Source organism: Mustela nivalis (assembly GCF_964662115.1).
Source record: "Mustela nivalis genome assembly, chromosome: 10".
Classification (NCBI taxonomy): Eukaryota; Metazoa; Chordata; class Mammalia; order Carnivora; family Mustelidae; genus Mustela; species Mustela nivalis.
Window position 1 is genome coordinate 27,149,582 of NC_139029.1, and position 20,681 is coordinate 27,170,262.

Genomic DNA, 20,681 nt, shown 5'->3' on the forward strand with positions numbered 1-20,681 from the left:
TATCTCAGGGGATGTGCTGTAAGGACAGGTGGGGGCTGTGGCATGTGGCAACGGGGTAAAAGAAGCCAGAAACCTAAACTGTTACATAAAACATCCCAATTTTGGAATGTTGGCTAACTCAACTTAGAAAACTAATTCAGCTTAAAATTAAATTGATGGGGGTACAGGTGGGAGAGGGCAGAACCTAGAAAAAGAGTTCAGGAGTGGAATTCCTTAAATTTGAGGCAAAGAAGTTCATTTTCAAGAGAGCACACCAGCCAAAGATGTTGCTGTTGTTGTTTTAATAACAAAACAAAACAACAAACAAACAAATAAAAAAAAAAAAAAAAAACAGTTGGAAGCAAACACACAAGATACCCAAGCTTCCCTGTGAGCTCTGGAGCCACCAGGGGCTCAAGGGGAAGGAGACCATTTCTGCAACTGTCCAAAAGAGGCTGTAAAAAAGAGGCTGGAGTGAGGCTCCAGGAGGCGCAGAGGAAGTCGTGCCTCTGCCCAGGTGCATCAGAGGAGGCTTCCTGGAGGAGGTGACAGAACAGGAAGTATGAGAAAATAGAAATTTGGCAGGAGGCCAGAGGGAGGGGCATCCAGGTATGAAGCACAGAAGATGCTAGAAGGCAGAAACAGCCCCACCTACCAGGGGTGGGAGATGGGAGCAAGAGATTCTCAATGATCTAGAAAGCTGGAAAGGGAGATGGAGATGGACTCCATCTCCCTTTCCCCCTTTCCTGACCCAGGCCACTCACCCCATTTTCTGCCCAAATCTGTATAAGCAAAATCAAGAAATATCCCCTGAGTCCCCACTTTATGCCAAGCTCTGTGACAGGTCCTGGAGCCGTTATTTGCCAGCCCTAATGATGGATGACAATGATGGTATCAATGAACCCTTCTGAATGCTTTCTCTGCATGCACTCCGCCAGGCTCTGTTTCCTGGTCTCTAAAGTGGGAACAAAGTCCTTACCTCTTTGATTTGCTGTGTTAAGTGAATGAATGTCAGGAAGATGCTTAGCACAGCGTCTGGCACATCACGAGCCTCTAACAGATCACTCTTGTTATGTCTAGGAGCACAGTAACAGTGTGTTAGCAACTGGGGCTGGAGATGGAAACTATAAGGGAAGCACAGCCCAGCCAGATCTGCATGTGGCTGTCCCTACCCACCCACCCCCCACCCCTGCCTGATGCTGCAGTCCTCGGGGGCACTGACCCCGGCGTCTGTCCTGCAGGTTGAGCTCTTACTCCCTCCATCTTCTGCCAAGGAGAAGGAGGGCTCCGTCCTCAGTGGGAGAAGGGTTTCAGCTCACCCAAAGAGAAGCTCCCAGCCCCTCATAGATTTTGAAGAGGAAAGTGAAGACAGACAGGATTTCCTTTCTCAAGCCTCCTGGCCAGGCTGTCAGAAAGACCTAGGATTTGCAGAAGGTCTGGCCAGGCGACCACATTTCCAAGTCCCATCGGCCTGCTGGAAGAGACTATGAGCAGCCCACAGCCCATGGAGTGCTCATTGTCTTGCGCACCATGGGACAGAACACACCAAAGGTTTTCTGGTCCAACCAGGGAACCATGCTGTGGGGCTGGAGGCCCAGCTGAGCTGTCAGACAACCGACTGTGATATCCATAGACAGAGGGCTCAGAAAACAAGTGCATAGTTCTGTGGAGGGTCCATTCATATGTACCATGGCCTGGTTTCCTGGGTTCAGGCCTGGGGCCAAGGGAACAGCTGGTTTCTGGGGAGAGCCCTGGACCAGGAATGAGGACACCTGATCTCTTAAACAACCCTCTATCTGCCCACACATCTCCCTGTCCTTTCTCACCTGGACTACTTAAACAATTTCCTGATGGCCCCCCAGCTTCCACTTTCAAAGCCCCTGCCCCTGTAGTCACACTACACAGCCACAGGGATGACTTTGCAAAGGAACAAATCTGATTGTGTTGCTCCCTTCTGACAGTTCTCAATGGCTCCCCAGTACCCTTGGGATAAATTCTAGCCTTCTCCCATGGCTTATAGAGGCTTACATGTGGCCCACTACTAAGGGCTTATATTTCCACACCCCCCTCCCTTTATTCTATCCACTCCATTTAGAAAACTCTTCCTTGAGTTTTCTAAATACAAGTCTGGAACACATGAAATGCTGCTCTTTGGCCACATTTCGACCTACAAGCTGATTGTCTTGCATGGTTCAACTCAACACAACTGTCTGTTCCTTGGCTGTCTACACAGGCTATGCCCTCCACCTAGAACACAGCCTTCACTTCTCCCCATCACGGTGATGTCACTGTGCCTTCCTTCTCCCTCACGTCTCAGCCCAAATATCACTTTTTCCAGAAAGTCTTTCCCAATGTTCTCCGGTGCAGTCTGTCCCTCCCTTCTATAACATGCCTTGAACCTGCAGTGACTCTTTGATGTCTGTCTTTCCCGCCAGACTGCAAGCTCCATGAGGGTAAGGACCATGTCTACACTGCTACCCTGATGGTCCCAGCACCTGGCCCAGGGCTGGCACGTAGTATGTGCGCAGTAAAGGCTTGAGGAGGAAATAGCCGCTGTGCACTTATGTGAATGAGACAGAGGCCCACCCCCACCAGCTGTATGACCTTGGACCATCCATCGCCTGTAGACTTTGGTTCCTACCTCTGCAAAAGAAGGTTATCACACCTACTGCACAGAGACGCCATGACATCAGGCGTGCCAGTGTGTTTGGCGTTAGACTGTTCAAAATTGTTGACAGGTCCTTCCTGGAGCTGGCTGTAGCCACCAGTCTCCTCCTGACCTCTGGGCACTGCCAAGGGACAAACTGCTCCAGGAGATAGGCAGGACAAAAAGAGTCTGATCTTAAGATGTCTCCTCACAACCACCCCTCTGAGCTCAGAGTATGTGAGTTCAAGGAGTTTGTATCATCAGACCAGGTATGTTCATTCCAGGCAACTTAGAAAGCCTGGGTTTTTATAGCCTCTCTAGCTGCCCAGCTAGCGATGCCTGCAGTTTCACAGTGAAAGGAATCCAGAGCCCCTCAGTAACATCCCTGGCCAATCTGTTCTTGATTACCTCCCCTAACAGGAAGCTCACTACCATACTTCCCCTGAGGTTATTTTACTTATTCTTCAAATAGCCCTATGAGATGGCTGGTATTGAACCAAATTCTGCCTTCTTGGGCCATCCTCCCACTGGCTCCAATTCTCTCTGCTGGGACTTCTAAGACCAGGTTTGCTCACCCTCCTACACAACAGCCTTCAGAGATTAAGGGATGACAACCCTTGCCTTCACATCTCCAAGCTTTGGGTTTTGACCTTCCTCTCAGTCTCTGTACCTGTACTATGGGGCCAGCGAGTGCTGGACCTTGCTCCTCTCCAGGTGGGGCTGACATGGAGAAGGAGAAAGCGTTAGCTTCTGTGCTCAAAGAGTGGACTGTAAGAGCCCCAGACCTTCCTTTCTGCAGGCCTCAGTTCCACACTCTGGGATCAAAGCAGCATACAGAAAAAGCCACCTTCTGCTGGGTGAGTCAGGCTCAAAGGCTGTCGGCCCTCTCCAGCCTCTGGAGGAGATGGATGCCTGTGCTGACGGATCGCTCCAATGTATTAGGTAGATAAAGAAATTGATTATTCCATAAATCATTGTCTCCATGAAAAAAATCCCAATTTTTTAAGAAAGAAAATATTATAAATCTGCCCAAGCCCCCATGAGGGCAAGTGTAGCCATTTCAACTTAATTGTTTGAGAGCTTCTTTGCTACAGTCCCCGAAGCTACAGGCTCCCAATCGAGATGTTCCTTCCCAAACTCCACAAATGGCCATATCATGTCATGGATGAGACGGATTTACATTGCAGCAGCAAGAATCTGAATCAGCCAGAAAGAAAAGCCTTTCTTTGGAGACAAAAATGGGATGCCACCCCCTACCCCTACCTCTCCTCCCTACTTATGCATGTACCTGTCCCATCTAGAAAAGTTGAAGGTTCCGTTCTGACATGAGACAGAGAACTGGCCAAAATGAGCCTTGAGTGGGTATCTGAGAATGGGGTGTGACAGCTCAGGAGCGAAGGAAGTCTCAGAACAATGGAAGGGGTAACATGCTTTCGAAGGAGCAAGGCAAGCAGGAGTATGGGCATGAACGTTGCAAGGGAAGAGACATGGCTTCCCAGCTGGCTCTGCTGTGTGACTTTTAGCTTGTTCCTTCTCCTCTCTGAGCTTTACAGCTCCTCCCCAGCACCCAGGAGAGTGAGGAAGATCTCAGTGTGGGGCTCTGGTCTGCATTCCATGTATCTTCTTGTTCAAGGAACCAGAGCCATCCCTGAAAGGCACCTACATGGACTTACCAAGAGGCCAACGAGTTACCACCAGGTCTAGGGAGGCTGCCTCCCACCCCCAGACCCTCCACAACCCCCTTCCCTGTGCACTCCACAGCCCATGGAGTGGGCGCTCCATAAATATTTGGCGAATCAATGAGTCAGCCCAGAGTCCATGTGAAAACAGCAGGAAATAAACACTAAATTACAAACAGCATAAAAATAGCCGCATTTTCAAAGCAAAATTTTCTGATTCTGTGAATCTAAGCAGGAGGAGGAATAAAAAAAAAAAAAAACCCTCATCCCCTCCATCCCCTCTCACTGAGATCTCTCCAGCCAGGGCCCGGAAGTAGTCCTGTTCTGCAGGCACCTTAGCCCATGTCCCCTCTGCCTAATCCACATCAATCTGCTCTGACTGAAAGGGGCCATCTTGCCTCCTCGGAACCCATTGGCTTAAATGCCGTTCCTTGTTCAGAGGCAAGTGCCAATTCCTCTGTCTCTGTCACTCAGATATTCTCAGAATCCTGTGCCCTTGGGCTTCTAGGCCAGGTGTTCCAGCCAGCTCCCAGCATCTCAGTGACTGACAAAAGGTTCCCTTTCTCTGAGGCAGGTGGAGGCCACTCCCGGAGTGCCTTTCCTGTCTAGGAGAGACCTCTGTCACTCCCCAGCCCCATCGCCAGGCTTCTCAGACACATCCAGGTGGCGGAGCACCTGGGACTTGTGGGGTTCTTTGGGGAAAACCACGAAGCTGTGACACGTTTAATTCCCATCACCTGAGCGAGGAGTAATTTTATTTACTAGCAGAAAATGTGGCTCTATTATAGGTATGCAGGGTTCCACAACTCAGGAAATAATAACACACAAAATACTTTTAAGGAATCACATTTAGCAGGATAAAAATACATAACACAAGCCTGCTTACCAAATGCAATGTGAAAGCTGACGCTGACAAGCTGAGCAAAGACGTTTGGTATCAGGTGTGATCTTTGACAATAGAATGTTCACTCGTTTTGTCATCTGCTACTGCTCCCTAGCAGACAAGCCGTACAAGGCACCAAAGGCTTAGGAACAATTTATGCTGGGGGTGGGAGGAGGAGGGAGAAAATTCTATCTGTTCTCTTTCATTTTCTTTTACTGTGAATTACTTGATTTAAATGACCACAGATAATCATTCTTCTTAGCCTACTGTGTGCCTGCTAAACATCTCAGTCTGGTTTATGAACACCAGAGTCCTAGAGGAATAGCATTTGGAAAAAGAATGCCTGTTTATCAAGACCTGACAATAACCACATCACACCTGCTAGGGGAGTCAGTGGGAGATGATGCCCACTCCGTACCCCAGGGCCTGACTGCTCTCCGTGGTGCTGAACCCAGAGGTTAGGGGTGAACCTTAATCTCCTGGTCTCTTGGGGTACTACATAGGGTGTATCAATTATCTAAGAGCCTTTCTAAACACATGAATCTGGTTTCGTATTTCCTCTCAATGTGGAAAAATGTTTCGTAGGTCTGTTTCTCAGCACTGGAAAAACTGAGTCTCTATCTCAAAACTGTAAATTTAAAGCTTCAAATGTGTGCATGCCTATGTGCATGTGAGCGTGTGTGTGAGATAGGAATGGGGAGGGAGTTTTCTCAATAGACTTGGGGGTCAGAGACCCATGTTTTCATCTGATTCTCCTATGGCTCCCCAAGGGATGAGGCACAAAGCATGTCCCTCTTTTAGTCCTTAGTTTCCCAATCTACGATAGGAAAAAGTAAAAATAGGTCCTATACTCTTCTAGCTCCAACACTTGGGGACCCCCTCTTTGTGTTCTGGATTTCCATGAACTCAGAGACTGTCAACAGGATGACCTTGCCTGGCCTTCTTCATCACTGAAAGATTTCCTGGAGCCAGAAGAGGACACAAGGCTCAGCTTCTCTTGCAACAAGCCAGGGATTCAATCTCTCTGCTCAGCTCTCCCCAGCCCTCCATCCCCATGGACCAGCCATAATTCAGCTAAACCTGAGAGTTCACCCATATTTTATTTACTGATTCGATGTTACGAGACAAGTAAAATAGACGGCTGTCACCTCTATTAAACTGGGCAGGAAAAATGGCCATGTAGGCAACAGGCTCTTTCTGCTCATAATGTGTCATCTGTTTCCTTGGGGAAGGAAGCAAGAAAGGGGAGGGCATGGCCTCAGGAGAGAGCCCAGTGCTGTGCAGCGCAAGAGGAAAAGCCCAGGGCTCTAGCACGAATCTGGCCCGGCCCTCACTCTCGGCTACACAAATATGGCAGACCCATCAGCCCAGTCTGCCAGGAACTGGAAGCACCACTGAAGTCTTCAGTTTCCCAGTGACCCAAAGGAAAGTCACTACAGTCACTCTTTGGGCTTATTCGGATAAAGAATGGCTATTGAACTGCACTTTGGGAAGTGTATGCTAGAGAAGCAAATCTTCAAGTGGTCATTTCTTCTAAGTACACAAACACATATATGTGTACACACTCACACTCCCAAGAACACAGATGCCGCACATCCCTAGGCCCAGGCTGACTGTCTATACAGCCTGAATCTCCAGGTCAACTATCAACACCTCCGCTTTACACAGAGCTGACAAGGAGACCTATTATCCACACACACACCCTAGCAGGAGGAAGTGACGTGGTGAGACAGAAAACGGAGAGGCCTAACCCTGCCTGCCAGCCATCCAGAGTGGTCTGCCTGGTAAGGACAAACAGCCAAAGTTCCCTTTCTTGGCTCACTTTCCAGAGGGAGCAGGAAAGATGCTGAGGGGCTAGTGGGGAGGAGGGACGAGTGAGACCGTGAGCTCTTCTTCAGTTTCTCCTTGAAGTAGACAGCTTGTGTCCCTCTCAAGAGGAGAATCATCATGATACAAACCAGACAATGGATGTAAAGACCAGTCTAGGCCTGGGGAAAAGAAGGACCTATTCCTCTAAATAGTCCAGTTCTGCCCAAGCTAACTACGTGGAAAAAGTCTTAGCATAGAGGGTGCTGAATTAGCATGTCAGGACACCACAGACTTCACTAGAACTTTGACTTGGTAGAAGAATCGAATGGTGTCTTTCACACAATCCTGCTGACCAGATGGAAAAGGTGTGGAGCTGAATATCAGAGCAGGTGGGTGAATTCTGTTCAAATGACTGTATCCACCCATGTGTTCATCTATTCCACAAATAGTTGTTAGTCACGTACTAAGTAGAGACACTGGATAAAGTTGGGAATAAGCCATCTGGGTCCCTGCCTGTATAGTAAATGCTATGACAAGGGAATGTAGGGTGCTGTGGGGACCCACAGAAGCGGGCAGTAGTCAAGAAAATCTTCCTGCAAGAAGAGGCACATTTGCTGAGATTTGAAGGATGACTAGGAGTTTCTTGGAAAGAGCAGCAAGAATAGAGGCCCATGGTGGGAAGGAAGGCACAGTGACCCCTGAAAACCTGGGTGTTCGGCAGAGGGGAGCAGAGAGTATGGGTGAGGCAAGGAGAGACAGAGTCTGAGTCTGCCAACCAGAGCAGGAGATGAAGGATCTGAAAGCAAAAAGCAAGCTAGCGGGGTTTTGAAGCTGGTTAAAGTATAGGATAGTGGCCCAAAGATCACTGAATTAAGCCAAGACTCTGACATTGGCCATACCCTGCCTGGCGTGTTGTTGGCAGATACAACTGAAGGGAGGGCAGGCGGGTTCATCCCAGGTGCCGACGGCACAGAGCGGAAAGGGAGCCACAAAAGCCGTACCGCCCAGAGCACAGGATTCGAGCCCCAACAGTAGTGTAGGCCCACAACCACCCAGCCTCTCCCCCACCACAGACCCCTGGGGCGGGACGACCAAGAGGGTGAAATTCATGTCTACCTCCTGAGGATGGAGGGCCCAGAATGGGCTTTGGTGGTCCAGAAACAACAAGTGAGAATAACCGCCTGAAGGTTCAGTGATAGGATTTACTGAGGATAAATGACAGGTCCTGCCTTTAGTCTCCAAAGATCAACTGCCAAAGGGGAGATGAGAGAAGTTATAGATCAGCAGCGATGCCTGTGCAAAAGACCAGGTGATCTTAAGAGACCACCAGCTCAGCATAACTCGGCAAGGCGGAATAACTGCTGAAAGGTTGGAGATGGTGGTCTGGATTGTACAAGAAGACGTGGCAGCCGAGACCCCAGGAAGCGGTGCACTCACTGGATGCAACTCACAGGCAGCACCATGGATAGCTCTCAACACCTCGGAGGAAGAACGGAACATCTTTTTTGGGGGAAGAACGAAGACTTTTTTTTTTTTTTTTTTAGAACTGAGCATCTTCAATTTGGAAAATTTTAATTTGGAGAAATGCCTTTACATTTCCATAGGGTTGCATGGTGGGACAGGAAGCAAACACGAACCAGAATCAGTGGGCATGGGGATTGTAACATAAGATTAATGGACAGCATTTGTTAAGTGTTCACCACGGCTGTGGTCTAAACACCGTATAGCATTAACTCATTTAAGCCTTGCAACAACCCTGCGAGGTGGATGCTATTATTGTCGTTGTTATTATTATTATCATTACTATGAGAGATTAATTTGCCCAAGATCACCCGAGGTGGGAAGGGGGGTACATGATGGAGGCAGGCTTTGAAGTCAGGGGCTGGCAGATTCCAGAACCAGCGAACTGACCCACAATACTGGACTGTGAAAGTGCACGGACAACTTCTCTGGTGCCAGGCAGATTCATTCTCACAATGACCCCATGAGGTCAAATCTATTGTTATCCCCATTTGTCAGGTGAAGAAAGCTAAGGCCAAGAAGTTAAGTGACTTACCCAAAGTGTCAGAGTCTGGAGGACGAAGAGGGTTTAAACTCAGACAGGTAGATCTCCGAACCTACACTCTCAACATCCAAGTTCTGTGGCCTTCCCCAGAACTGCGGGGAGATAAATTTTAGGGGAAAACTTGCAACAAAGATGATAATCAGCCAAAACATTCGCAGTCAGGAACAAAACAGAGTCTGAAGTAGTGAGCTTCCTGTCTCAGGTGGTATTCAATAGAGACCAGAGATCCACCCGTAAGGAGGGGGGTCCTGCAGTGACTTAAAACAGTGGTCCTCACAGGGTAGGCCACAGATGAGCATCATCAGCATTATCTGGGGCCCTGTTAAAAATGTAAAATTCCAGGCCTCCCCCAGACCCACCCAATCAGAAGCTCTGCAGGTGGGGCCCAGCGATCTGGATTTTAACGAGCACTCCAGGTGATTTTGATGCATGCTGATGTTTGAGAACCAGAGGCCTAGAATGACCCCTGGGGTCCTTTTCAGCCTCAATCCTGTGATTCTCCACCACCGACAGGAGATGTGATGCTGTGATGCCGTGGAGCCCTGGGAAGTCCTTGGCTCCCTGCTCCTGCTTTTCCGCCCAATTGGGCAGGCTTTTTGGAATAGCATATTTCAGTTCTGCAAAGCAGATGCAGGAAGGCTTTGCACAAGTCCCCCTCGTTCCCATATTTAAAGAGCTCATCCCTGCAGTTGTTCTGAGAACTCTATAAACCCCCTTCCATCAGCAGCCTATCTACATCCGTCCCTTTAATAGCGCAAGACTTAATTGTCTCCTATGGATTGGAACCCTCTTCACACAAACTAGAATCTTAGCTCCTTCTCGCTCCCTTTTTTCCCCTGCCTTCCTTAGCCACCATTCAGCATGGCACCAAAGGATTTGGAGTCGAAGCTGCCACTCCCCCCGGATCTCACTCCATCTCATTATCCCCGATCTGTATGATCACCATGGGGACTCTCTCCTCCCCGGCTCTTGCCGTGGCCTCATTACCTGATGTCTCCCAGCAGAGACAGCAGTGTCTATCCCCTGAGGTCCAGCCTTCAGCCGCAGACCCTCTCTGGGCTGCACCTGCCTGCCCAAGATGCAAGATGGAACTTCATCTCCAAGAAGGATGGATCAGGACTCCCCGGGATCAATTCCTACAGAGCATCCCACAACCAGGGTCTTCTCAGCTCTGAACACATGCAAAATACATTTCAACGAAAAGGCTGCAAATATGCCCATGGGCTGCAAGTATGTGATAAATAGCAGGCCAGGAGGAGTCTGGGAGCTAACATGCAGAAGCATCCTGAAGGGCACCTCTTTCTCTCTCTCTCCCTAATGCCGTGGATAATAGTCACAGACAGCCAGATCCTACCATTTCCGCTGTGGGACACACAGGTGTGCAGGCAGTGGGTGAATGCCATGTACTGAGCTGCACGGAGTACTGGGCACCAGGGTTGGCCCCAAGGCAGAGGGTACATAAGCCTCAGAGCTCATAGTCTGACGGCAGAGACATGGCCCCCACCCTGAGAGGATCCTTTCTTTTCTAACATTTATTAAACATCAGGCACCGTGCAAACAGCTTTAGACACTTTATCTTCGTTAATCCTCACACTAACTCTGGGAAGATGATACTGTAAGGTTCCGCCATATGAAATTTTTGCAGGTCAAAAACATCTGAATACGGTTCTGCCTAATAGTAGTATTTCTACCTCGTAGAGGAAGAAACAAAGGCTCCGGGGTCACGTGACTTGCCCAACGTCACAAGGCGCAGACATGTCAGACTCACAGCCTAACTCAGATCCACCACATTTTGCCAAACCCCGGATGCACCGTGATGTGTTGAGAGGCCAAGAAAGAAAAAAATCCTGTATGTGATCCCAGTTATGACATGCGACACACAGTGATTTCAGGGAAGTGAGAAGGTGGAGGCAGGAAGTCCATCTTAGAACCAACGAAATATATTATCTGACTCCAAAACAACTCATTCCACCTCTTGGTAGTGATGGGGGGAGAGGCGGCCTTCTACCCTTTGGAGCAGCTTCTTGTCCAACAGGGGAGGCAGGACACTCATGCCCAGGAGAAAGCCCTAGACACACCCACAAGCCTAACCCCGGCCAAGGCCGGTCAGCCCTGGTAAACAAGGCAGAGAGATCCAAGGAAGCAAGGCGGAGAACATGACAGAGTGACCTTTGGGGAGAGGGGACTGCCAGGCTTATAGTCAGAGGCAGGGGGACCCCAGACATAACTCCAAAGGAAATAAAACCAGGTGGGGGGGGGTGCTGAGCTGCTCTGGTCATGGCTGCCATAGAATGGGGCCAAAGGTTAACAAAAGCAAGATCAGAAGGACCTGTGGTCCTCAAACCCAACACCTTGGGCCTCCACCCAGTCTCCACACTTCCACTCTAATAGAACTTTGTCTCTGGGGCACAGGGAGAAGCAGAAGAAAGCAGAGACTCCATGAGCAAGCATAGGTGTTGGTCCAGCCCACGAGGCTCTCAGGGGCACAACATTTCAGCAAGGGCCCCCTCTTGCGGTCAGGGGCACTGGCCCAGGGTCACTATGTGAGAGCCTGCTGAAGCCCCCAGCCTGCTCACTCACCTCCCCCTCATCCAGGCCCTATGATGCTGTCACACCCCATGAACACCAGCAAGAAGAAAGGCCAGTCTTTGGGCAGCATTTAATCTCTTCTGCAAAGACATCCTACCTCTCTGATTCCGGGAGGCAGATGGTATCATCCCCATTTTACAGATGGAGAAAACAAGGTCCTGGGAAATAACATGACCCATCTGCTTGTGCCTGTTTCAAAACTGTCACCTCTCCAGGGGCTCTCAGCAGTGCAGTTTTCCCCCACTTTCAGAACCACTCCATCCCTGGTGGCCACCATCACCCCAGTCTCCCTGCATCCCCCAGGAAGAAGGAACATGTGAATGAGAAAGGTAAATCTGAATTTGCCTTTGCTCTTGTAGAGGTGGCCTGGCAGAAGGGCTGTACGCAGGTGCCCACACCCAGCCCAGAGAATCTGGGAGAGAGTTCAGGTTCCAGAGCCCAGCGTCAGCGGGCCTGCCCCGCATTCTGTCCGCTGGTCTCAATTCCTGGCAAGCGGGCTCTATCTAGAAGGTCGGAATGTGACTCTTGCTTAAAAAAATCAAATGACCATAAAACCTATTAGCCTGGAAAGGATGTTGGAAGGGGGAGGGGTTGGGATTGGGGAGGGTAAAGGGAGGTGAGGGGAAAAGGAAGAACAAAGAACAATTCACCGACCACCTGCTCTTGCCAGCTCATTGGCTGAAGGATGGAGGTGGGGGGAGACACAGCCATGAGGCCCTTTCCGCAAGGCTCTGACGATGTCTGTGAGGACAGCCTAGTGGCTGCCAAGGGAGTGAGTAGGCAGGAGTCCCCAGAGCAGAAGGATTCCTATGGCAGGGGTTGGGGGGAGACATCCATCCCCAAGGGAAAGGCCATCCTTCATCTCAGGCTTGAACGGGAGCGTTGGACAGAGTCCAGAAGCCCGAACAAGGTGGGATGGAGTCCATATGAGTGTGTTGGTGGGAGGGGTGGCAAAGACCACCTATCCTTTCCTCTAGACGAAGCAAATCTGCCACGCAGCCATCCGCAAGGACAGCGGGACTCTGCAAACCAGCACTGGCAGGGTTAAACGTCGCAGAATCCACACAGCCCTCTCCAACCCCAGGCCAGACAGAGCCCAGCCTTTGAGGCCACATGCAGCACCCAGAGCCATGGGGGCTGGGGAGCCCCGCTCAGCACCTCTGCCACCCGGTGCTTTCACACTTCCAATCACACAGTCAGACACACAGGACCTGGAGTCAGGCTGCCAGGGGTTCCCATCCCACGTCTATCTCTCTCTCTGGCCCTGGGATCTCAGGCAAGTAAGTAAGCGACTTTGCCAAGCTTAGTTTCCTCATCTGCAAAAAGGAAACAATGCCTTCTGGGCAGCGAAGGCTAAGTAAGATGGGGGAGCGGGGGCGGGGGGCGGGGACATTGCAGCAGCTGCATTTACTGAATGCTTAGTATCCCCCCCCCATGGCTGGTCAGCGTTTGGAACCCCACGGTACCTGGAACCTTGTAAGTGCTCTGTAACCTGCGGCCCTCCTTTTGTCCCTGATGTGTGTGATGTGATGTCGCTCCAGCCCCAGGTGGGGCCCCAGGCAGGAGACACACACTGATACCTCAACACAGGCACACTGCCCCCTGGTGCTGCTGAGGGGGAATTGGCACTGGGAGAAGGGGTACTCCAGCCCAGGAGCCCCCGACGCTGTGTGCACCTGGCCCTAGGGCCCCTCCATCCATGCAGAGCTCCAGTCCAGTCACACCAGCCTCAGGAGGACAAACCCTGCTCCTGGAACTTCGCTCCTCGTTGTTGCTGGGCAGGGCCTGGAGCGCTCCAGGCTCTTCTCTGCTGCTGCTGCTGCTGCTGCTGCCGCCCAGTCAAATGGAGCCCTGGCTCTAGTTTCTCCACTGTCCCTCTAGAGGGTCTGGAGAAAACAAGGCGGGGCTCAGGCTCAAGCCCCAGGAGGCAGAGGCAGCTGTCTGTCATGGGATGGAGGAAGTGTAGCCTCAGCAGATCATAAACAAACCGAGTTGCTGAGCACAACCGAGTCTCCTCCCAAAAGGGCACCCCAAGCAGCCTCAGGCCACCTCCCTTATATATGGCCTTGGAGCCCAGCCCTAAGAGGAGGGAGACTTCTAACGTCCACAGGAGACTCTGTGCTTCTTCCTTGGGGGGACTTTGTTTCCTAGAGCCGGAACACAGAGAGTCTGTGGAACACAGGGACTCAGGGAGGCTCACAAGCCCTAGCAAGGATCCTAAAAGCAGCTAAGCAGCCTTGCCTTCCTGAAGGGGTGGGGGACAAAGAGCTGCCCCTCAAAGCCCTTTCAAAATAGCACAGCGAGTTGGACTTCTGAAGTCAGCTGTCATGCCAGCAACAGGGGGATGCAAGTGACCTTGGAAGAGCCCAGGCAGGACACAATGCCTGACTCGCCCTGCATAAGCCACCTCCAAAAACCCCAGATCATCCTGACGTCGGAAGACTGTTTAGCGCAGTGCGAGGCAGACATCAAGAAGAAATTAAACTCCAGCTTGGAGGAGGAGGGAAGCCTGGGCTGACAGGAGTGGTTGGGCTGTAAAGTGGAGGCAGAAATTCCTCAAGTTAATGCTTTCCAAGGCCCCTCGGGCCACTCCCAGGTCTTGTCTGAAGCTATTTACTTCCAGGGGGGAAAGCCCTATTGATCTTCATTCAGCTCCTGTCTGCTCCTACAAGGCAGCAACGTCTCAGTGCATCACCAGTCACAGTGAGAAATTCCTCATTGTTTTACACACGGCTCCCAAACTCAGGAGATGAACGTTCAGGACCATGTGGGTGAACTGATCGCAGAAGAGGTGGACAGTGGACGGGGCAGGTGGGGGGAACTCTGGGGGATGGGATCTCATTCCCTAGGGACAGACTGCTGTGCTTGCCCACTGGGCTCCCCAGCCCAGGCTTGGGGTTCGAGGCTCATCTGTCCTGCTCTGTCTGTGGATGCTCAGACATTCTCAGGCCAAGCCAGCCCTTCCCTGCCACCCCCACCCCAACACATACACCTGCTTTATGTCTCTGCAGTCACTTGGCTCTGAACCTCCCCCTGCCTGGCTAGAGAGCATCATCATCCACTAGAGCTTCCCAGCTGCTGCCTCCACTGTCTGGTTCCCTTTTCAAGTCCCAAGCTGGCCCTCGATCCTACAGTGTGCATATAACACAAGGGTGCCTCGGGGAAACACGAAACCTACAATGTCACGGACAGGGCAGTCCCGACCAGTCTGCTGTCAGACGTACTTCAAAGCCGCAGAATATCTCAAACTGTCACAGCCAACCCAACGGGTAACAGATGAGGCAACTGAGGCTTGATGCTGGGGAGGACAGTGTGATTTGACCAAAATGGCTTAGTAAATGGGCAGAAGACAGAGCAGGAAACCCAGGCTTCCTAGCTTCCACCCTAAGGCCCCTCCGCTTCAGCTTCTAGGTCACGTAACCAGGGGATCCAGGTTCCCACGTGAGGTCAGTAAAGCCCGTCTGGCTGAGAGGACCCGTACATTAAACTGCTTTCCATGAGTTAAGACCAGAATCCATCTCAACAATAATAACGATGATAACAGTAATAATAAAATGCTGAACAATATGCCTTGAAAACCTTCAATGAGCAACACTTGATAATCACACGCAGATACATCTTCCACATATTCATAAAAAATAATCAATGATCATTTTTTCCCGCAGACTACAATCCAATTACTCTCTCTCCCTCCCTCTCTCCCTCGCTCTCCTTTGTTACTTGCAAACCATCCAAGCAATCAATGCCTTGACCTCTCCCTCTGATAGACACAATTACAAAAAGACAGAGCAATGCAATTCATCTATTCAAGATGGATTGTTTGAACACTCTGTCACACTGCTGAGCTATCCATCTCCTTGTCTAAGAGGAAATTTCAGCCCCCAAAAAAACGGCACAAAGAGAGGGGCGGGTACGCTGCTCCCTGGCCCAGAGAGCCCCTCAGACACCTGCAGGAAAACCCACTTTCAGGCTGGTGTTCAGGGATGCCTGCCTGCTGGAGGCTCAGGTACAGGGGCTCAGGCACCCGTCTGGAGAATCAGAAGCACCCAGCATGCTCCAGAGTCCAATTTCCAGAACCTCAATTCCTGCAGCCCCAGCCAGAGCCCTGGAATCCCATGAGTGGATCAGAAAAGGAAGGATGGTGTCAGACCCAGCCAAGGCGGTATGTTTGGGTTTCGGCATACAATTGTGTGTGTGTGTGTGTGTGTGTGTGTGTGCAAGCACCATGTCCACATGCAAACACCATGTCCACTGCGGTTCCCTGGCTCCAGCTAAGGCTCCAGCCTAGGCTCAGAACTATGGGAGTTCAGCTCCCCAGGAAGCTCCAGAGAAACCCAGAGGCCTTAGAGCCTTCCCATCCTCCGTCCAAGCTGGCACAGCTTCGGTGGTCACGTTTGGCATCTGCACAGCACCCCAGTCCTCGGGCTGGGAATCAAATGGGGCAGGGCTCTCAGATATAAATGGCTTGGGCCGACACGCTAATTAATCCTGGGGCTTAATACGAAGAAGATTAGAAGAGAGGAGGGCTTTGCCATCCTTAATTGCATTATTACAAGCTGAACCCAAGAAAGGGCAGGCAGGCTGGGGCTTCCCCTCAGAGCAGGGAGGAGCCCCCAGTGCAAGTCAATTTCACAGTAAGAGGGGGCAGGTAAGGATACATCATTCTGCCCCTCCTTGGCTCATCCTTAGGGGCTGTCCTCATCTGCTCCTGACTTCCCAGGCCCTCAAAAGACCTCCATCCCTGAGGCAGGGCTACAGCATAACCAGTTCCCCCCACTCCCCCTGCAGAGGGAAGAACCACAGAAGAGGAACCTGCAATGCATGGGCACACAGCACCTTTTGGTCTCCCCTCCCTCCTCCCAAGGGCACCCTAAAAACAGGGAAGGAAGGATGGAATAAAAGAAGCGTTGGCCCACTACTAAGGGACTGCTTTGCCCCTGGAATGGTGACCAGACTGGGAGCTGGAGCCAGCAAAAGAACTGAGACCGAGGACGGTGGGGTTTTTTGTTTGTTTTTGTTTTGTTTTGTTTGTTTTTTGGCTTGCAAGAGCAGCCTGAACTGCAAAGGGTTAAGTCTGACCGTGAGGGTTGTCCCCAGAGCCCCGTGCCTGGCCTCCTCTGCCTCGGGGTTGGGTTGGATCTGAGTGAGTCTGCCAGTCCGGTCGGCATGGATTGAAAGACCCCGGCGTGGGCAGCGCTTGGGAACTGCGCTGTACCCCCAACCCGATGTTGAGTTCAAGAGATTGTGGGGCCCAAGAGCAAGCCACGAAGACAGACCCCCACCCCCAGATTCCTGACTGCCTCCTAGGAAAACCTCAAGTACCGAAACGAAGCCCCACCTTGGTTCCCTGCACCCGCTCACGCCTCTAGCAGTCCGCGCCCGGAGAAGAGCCACAAGGGAGGAAGGTGGCCCTGGCTCAGCAGAGCTCGGCCCGCCCGGGGCCAGAAGTAGTGGTGGCGCCTCGAGAACCCAAGCGGCTCAAGTGTCCGGTTTGACGGCGGGCGCAGGCCCTGCGTGGCCGAGGCTCCCGCGTGGCCAGGCCGGGCCCAGCCCTGGCGGGCACGGGCCTCGCACCCGGAGGGTCCCTCGCACGGCCCCCCGCACTGCCCAGAGCGCTGCCTACAGGGCGCCTGGGGCGGCCGCAACAAAGTTAAAGCCCCGAGTAAGAGAAGAGAGCGGAGACGCGGAAGCCCCGGAAAGCCGCGCGCAGCCCCGCCAGCCGCCGCCAGCTGCGGAGGGATTTCGGCTAACTTTCAAAGCCGCTCGCATCCCTCCCGCCGCCTTCCCAGCCTCGGCGGCTAGGCTCGGTCGCTCCCTTCCCCCCAGCCGCGGGCGACCGCAGGAGCGACCGGCGGGGGGCTGCCCCTACTCTGCCCCAAGCTATCTGGCCGGATGGGGCCCCCGAGGACGTGCGCGGCCGCCGGGAGAGGAGACCCAATGCCCCCGTCCTGCGAAGCCGTCGCCCGCGTCCCCGCCGCGGCCGCTGGAGCCGTGTCCTCGGTGGGGGCGAGGGGTCTGCGGGGAGCCAGAAGGCAAGAGAAGTTGGCGCCTTCCCCAGGGTTCCCGCTCCGCGGGGAAGCCGGGTCCCAGAACTCGGTCTGCAGCCGGTCGTGCTGGCAGTCGCGGGGGAATGCGCCCGCCACTCGGGTTGGGGTTGGAACGCTTCGTTACTCTCAGCCCGGTCTGGCCTCTCACTAGCGCGCCAAGGGCCCCTCGCCCGCCTCGGCCCGGCCGCCTCCTCCCCCACTAAGTAAGGCCCCGTGACCCCGGCTTTGGAACTTTGTCCTCACCGGGATGAGCTGCCGGTGGTCACCTGGCCCCGGCTGCCCGGAGAGATCGGGAAAATCTCTTGGGATCGCGTTCATTGCCCCCCCCCCCATTCCCGCCCCCGCCCGGTCGCACAGAGACCCGCGGCTCCGGGGAGCCCTTACCGATCCGGATGACGTGGGGCATCCCGCGCGAGTCCGGGATCCAGAAGGCGCACACGAGGAGCCCGGCCCAGTATTCCCAAACCAGACTCCGGAGGCGCCGCCAGGGAGCGGTCATCGTTGGGCGCCGCCGAGCTTGCCCGGGGCGCGGCCGTGGCGGGCTCCCTGGGGCGGCAGCTCTAGGCGCGGGCGCGCAGCAGCCCCCGAGGCGCCGCCTGGCCCAGCTGCCCGGCTCCGGAGCGCCGCTGCGAGTGGGGGGCGCCCCGCGGCGCCGCGCACATCTTACTGGGGGGCCGCCCCGCCGGCGCCCGCCCCGCCCGGCTGCCGCCCACGGGCCGCCCGCGAGCGAGGCTCTAGGGCTCCGCCCGGGCTCCGCTCGGACTCCGCTCCGGCTCGCTTCGGCTCGGCTCCCGCGCGGGCTCCCACCTGCCCTGGCTGCCGGGCGCTGGCGGGCGGGCTGCACGCCTCTCCGGCCGCTCCTCCTCCAGCCGCCGCCAATGCTATAGCCCGGGCTCGCACAAAGCCCCGGAGTGGAGTTGCACGCGCGCACACACTCCCTCCCAGCCCCCTCCCCGCGCCCTGCCTCCCGCCTCCCGCGCCGCCCGCCGCCCGCGCTCCCTCCGCGCACTCCCCCGCGCACACACACTTCACACTCACGCCCGCCGAGGCGTACACTCGCGCGCTCACACCTGCGCAGGGGGCGGGGAAGGGGACCCTGGACCCGGTTTAGGGGGACGCCCGGAGAACGAGGACTCTCCTCGCTTCCCAGATGTCCCCATCCGCCCTGCCGCCCCCAGTCCCTTCATCTGCGAGGGCACGGAGCCTGGGAGCCGGGCGTGGAGCAAGAGAGCTGGCACCGCGAGCTGGGCGACGTCGACAGCCTAGCGGCCCGACCAGCTGGAGGAGACGCGCCCGCCGGAGCAGAGGGATGCGGAGCCCGCCGTCTGCGGAGTCTCTCTTCCCAGCTCCCACGCAGCGGGCGCAGGCTGGACGGCGGCGGCGGGAGACCGACCCGGGAAGCGGTTGCCCTTCCGAAGTCCAGCCCTCGGGGAGGCACAGTTGGGGTTGGGGCTCCGGGGAGACAGATTTCGAAGAGAACTGTGCACGCTGGGCTAGGGGAGCTGCAGGATCTGATAGGGGTGGGACTGCCCAGGCCAGACCCTCTACCTAGGAAGGCAGGACTTGACCGCGCACTGCAGCCACAGACAAGGCTTTCGGAGGAAAATGGCTAAATCCTTGGACTCGGAGGGTATCTGAGATGCACCCTGGTACTTCCCATCCGCCTTTCCCCTACTATGCAGGAAGGGCTAGCCCCCTTCGTCTTCCCCCCTGAGAAAAGAATAAAGAGAAACTGTCATTTCCGTGAGGTGGAGCAAGACCCAGGGGGAGCAAACTAGAAAGGGTTAAAAAGAAAAAAAAAAAAAAAAAACCTTGTTTATTAGCAATAATAAATTTTTTTTTCAAGTGGCGCTGGGTGTCGAGGGAAAGGAAGGGCTGTGGAGCGAGTCTGGAGCAGGAGGCTGGGAATTACGCAGTTAGGCGAGTTTAATGACCTTTTTGACAGAGACAAAGCGGTGCCGATACAGTAGATAAATAAACGGATCTGTCACCCGGCAGCGGCTAGGCTGTGTGTGAATTTATTTTTCTCATTTAAATAATTTGATCTATTCCATCATTCCCAATCTCTCCCATTTGCCAGCTGTCTGGTAAGAGCGTGGCCCCCAACATCTGAAAATTGAATCTTTAATTTTCTTACAAATAGCCCATCAGTCCAGCTCTATTCCGGCTGTTAATTTCCCTGTCTTTACTTTCCCTTGCTTTCTGGAAGTAAGGGACGTTGGCATTGTGTGGAGATGTGAACATTCCATCGTGGCCAATCCTACCCATTGCAAGTGGACTCCTTCCCACCTGATGGGGGAGGCAGCTCTGGTGGTGGGAGGAGGATTTCCCTGGGGCTCTTCTGAGAAGGGGAAGAGGTGTACAGGTCTTGAGGCCATCCTTAAAGTCACCTTCTTTGCCAGACCTGGGCCTTCCTCACCCGGCAGCAGGAGCCACTGGTTCCCCCAAGCAGCCACTGGAAAATGTTGCCCAAGAGATCAGAAGGAAGGCCATGCAGACCAGAGCCAGAGAAGTGGCAGCTACCACCCCTTGGTGGAGAGTAATGGGCCCCAGTGGGCACCAGCAAGGAGGAAGCACATGAGAGGCGAGCAGAGGGCCCCACCCTCCAGGACAAAGCCGGGGGAGGCTCTTCATTGAAGATGGGACACCCCATCCTCATCACTTGGGTTAGTTGCTCCAAGGAACCAAAAAATCCTGGCTCTTCTCTAAGGAAGGAGGAGATCCAAGTGTCCTAATGGGGGATGGGAATGGGGATTGGCAGGACCTGAACTTAAGGCAAGGGACCGGAACCGAGGGCTCACAGAGTACCACCAACAGCGCCCCAGGATGGGTAGGGGTTGGGTAGGAGGGAAGAGCCTGGATGCTAGTTCTGTCTGTTTGTCCAGCAAGCAGCCTGTTGCCAGGAGAGGGGTAGGGAGCAGGGAAGAGGTGGCCTGGCAGGGAAACTGCCCAAGCAGAAGGGGAGAGGGGGGACTTGGGGGGA

At 53.6% G+C, this 20,681-nt stretch overlaps 1 protein-coding gene across 2 annotated transcripts in view; it reads right to left on the reverse strand.

The window, feature by feature from the left end:
- GRIK3 (glutamate ionotropic receptor kainate type subunit 3) overlaps window positions 1-19,688 on the reverse strand; it is a 225,538-nt gene extending 205,850 nt beyond the window's left edge. The window contains exon 1 of one of the 2 annotated variants that reach the window (XM_082686539.1): window positions 18,083-19,688. In XM_082686539.1, coding sequence (XP_082542665.1) covers window positions 18,083-18,197 — 115 coding nt within the window. In that variant the 5' untranslated portion in view covers window positions 18,198-19,688. The remainder of the gene's footprint in view (window positions 1-18,082) is intronic. The other variant, XM_082686540.1, reaches the window with a different exon arrangement.
- Window positions 19,689-20,681: the final 993 nt, after the last annotated feature.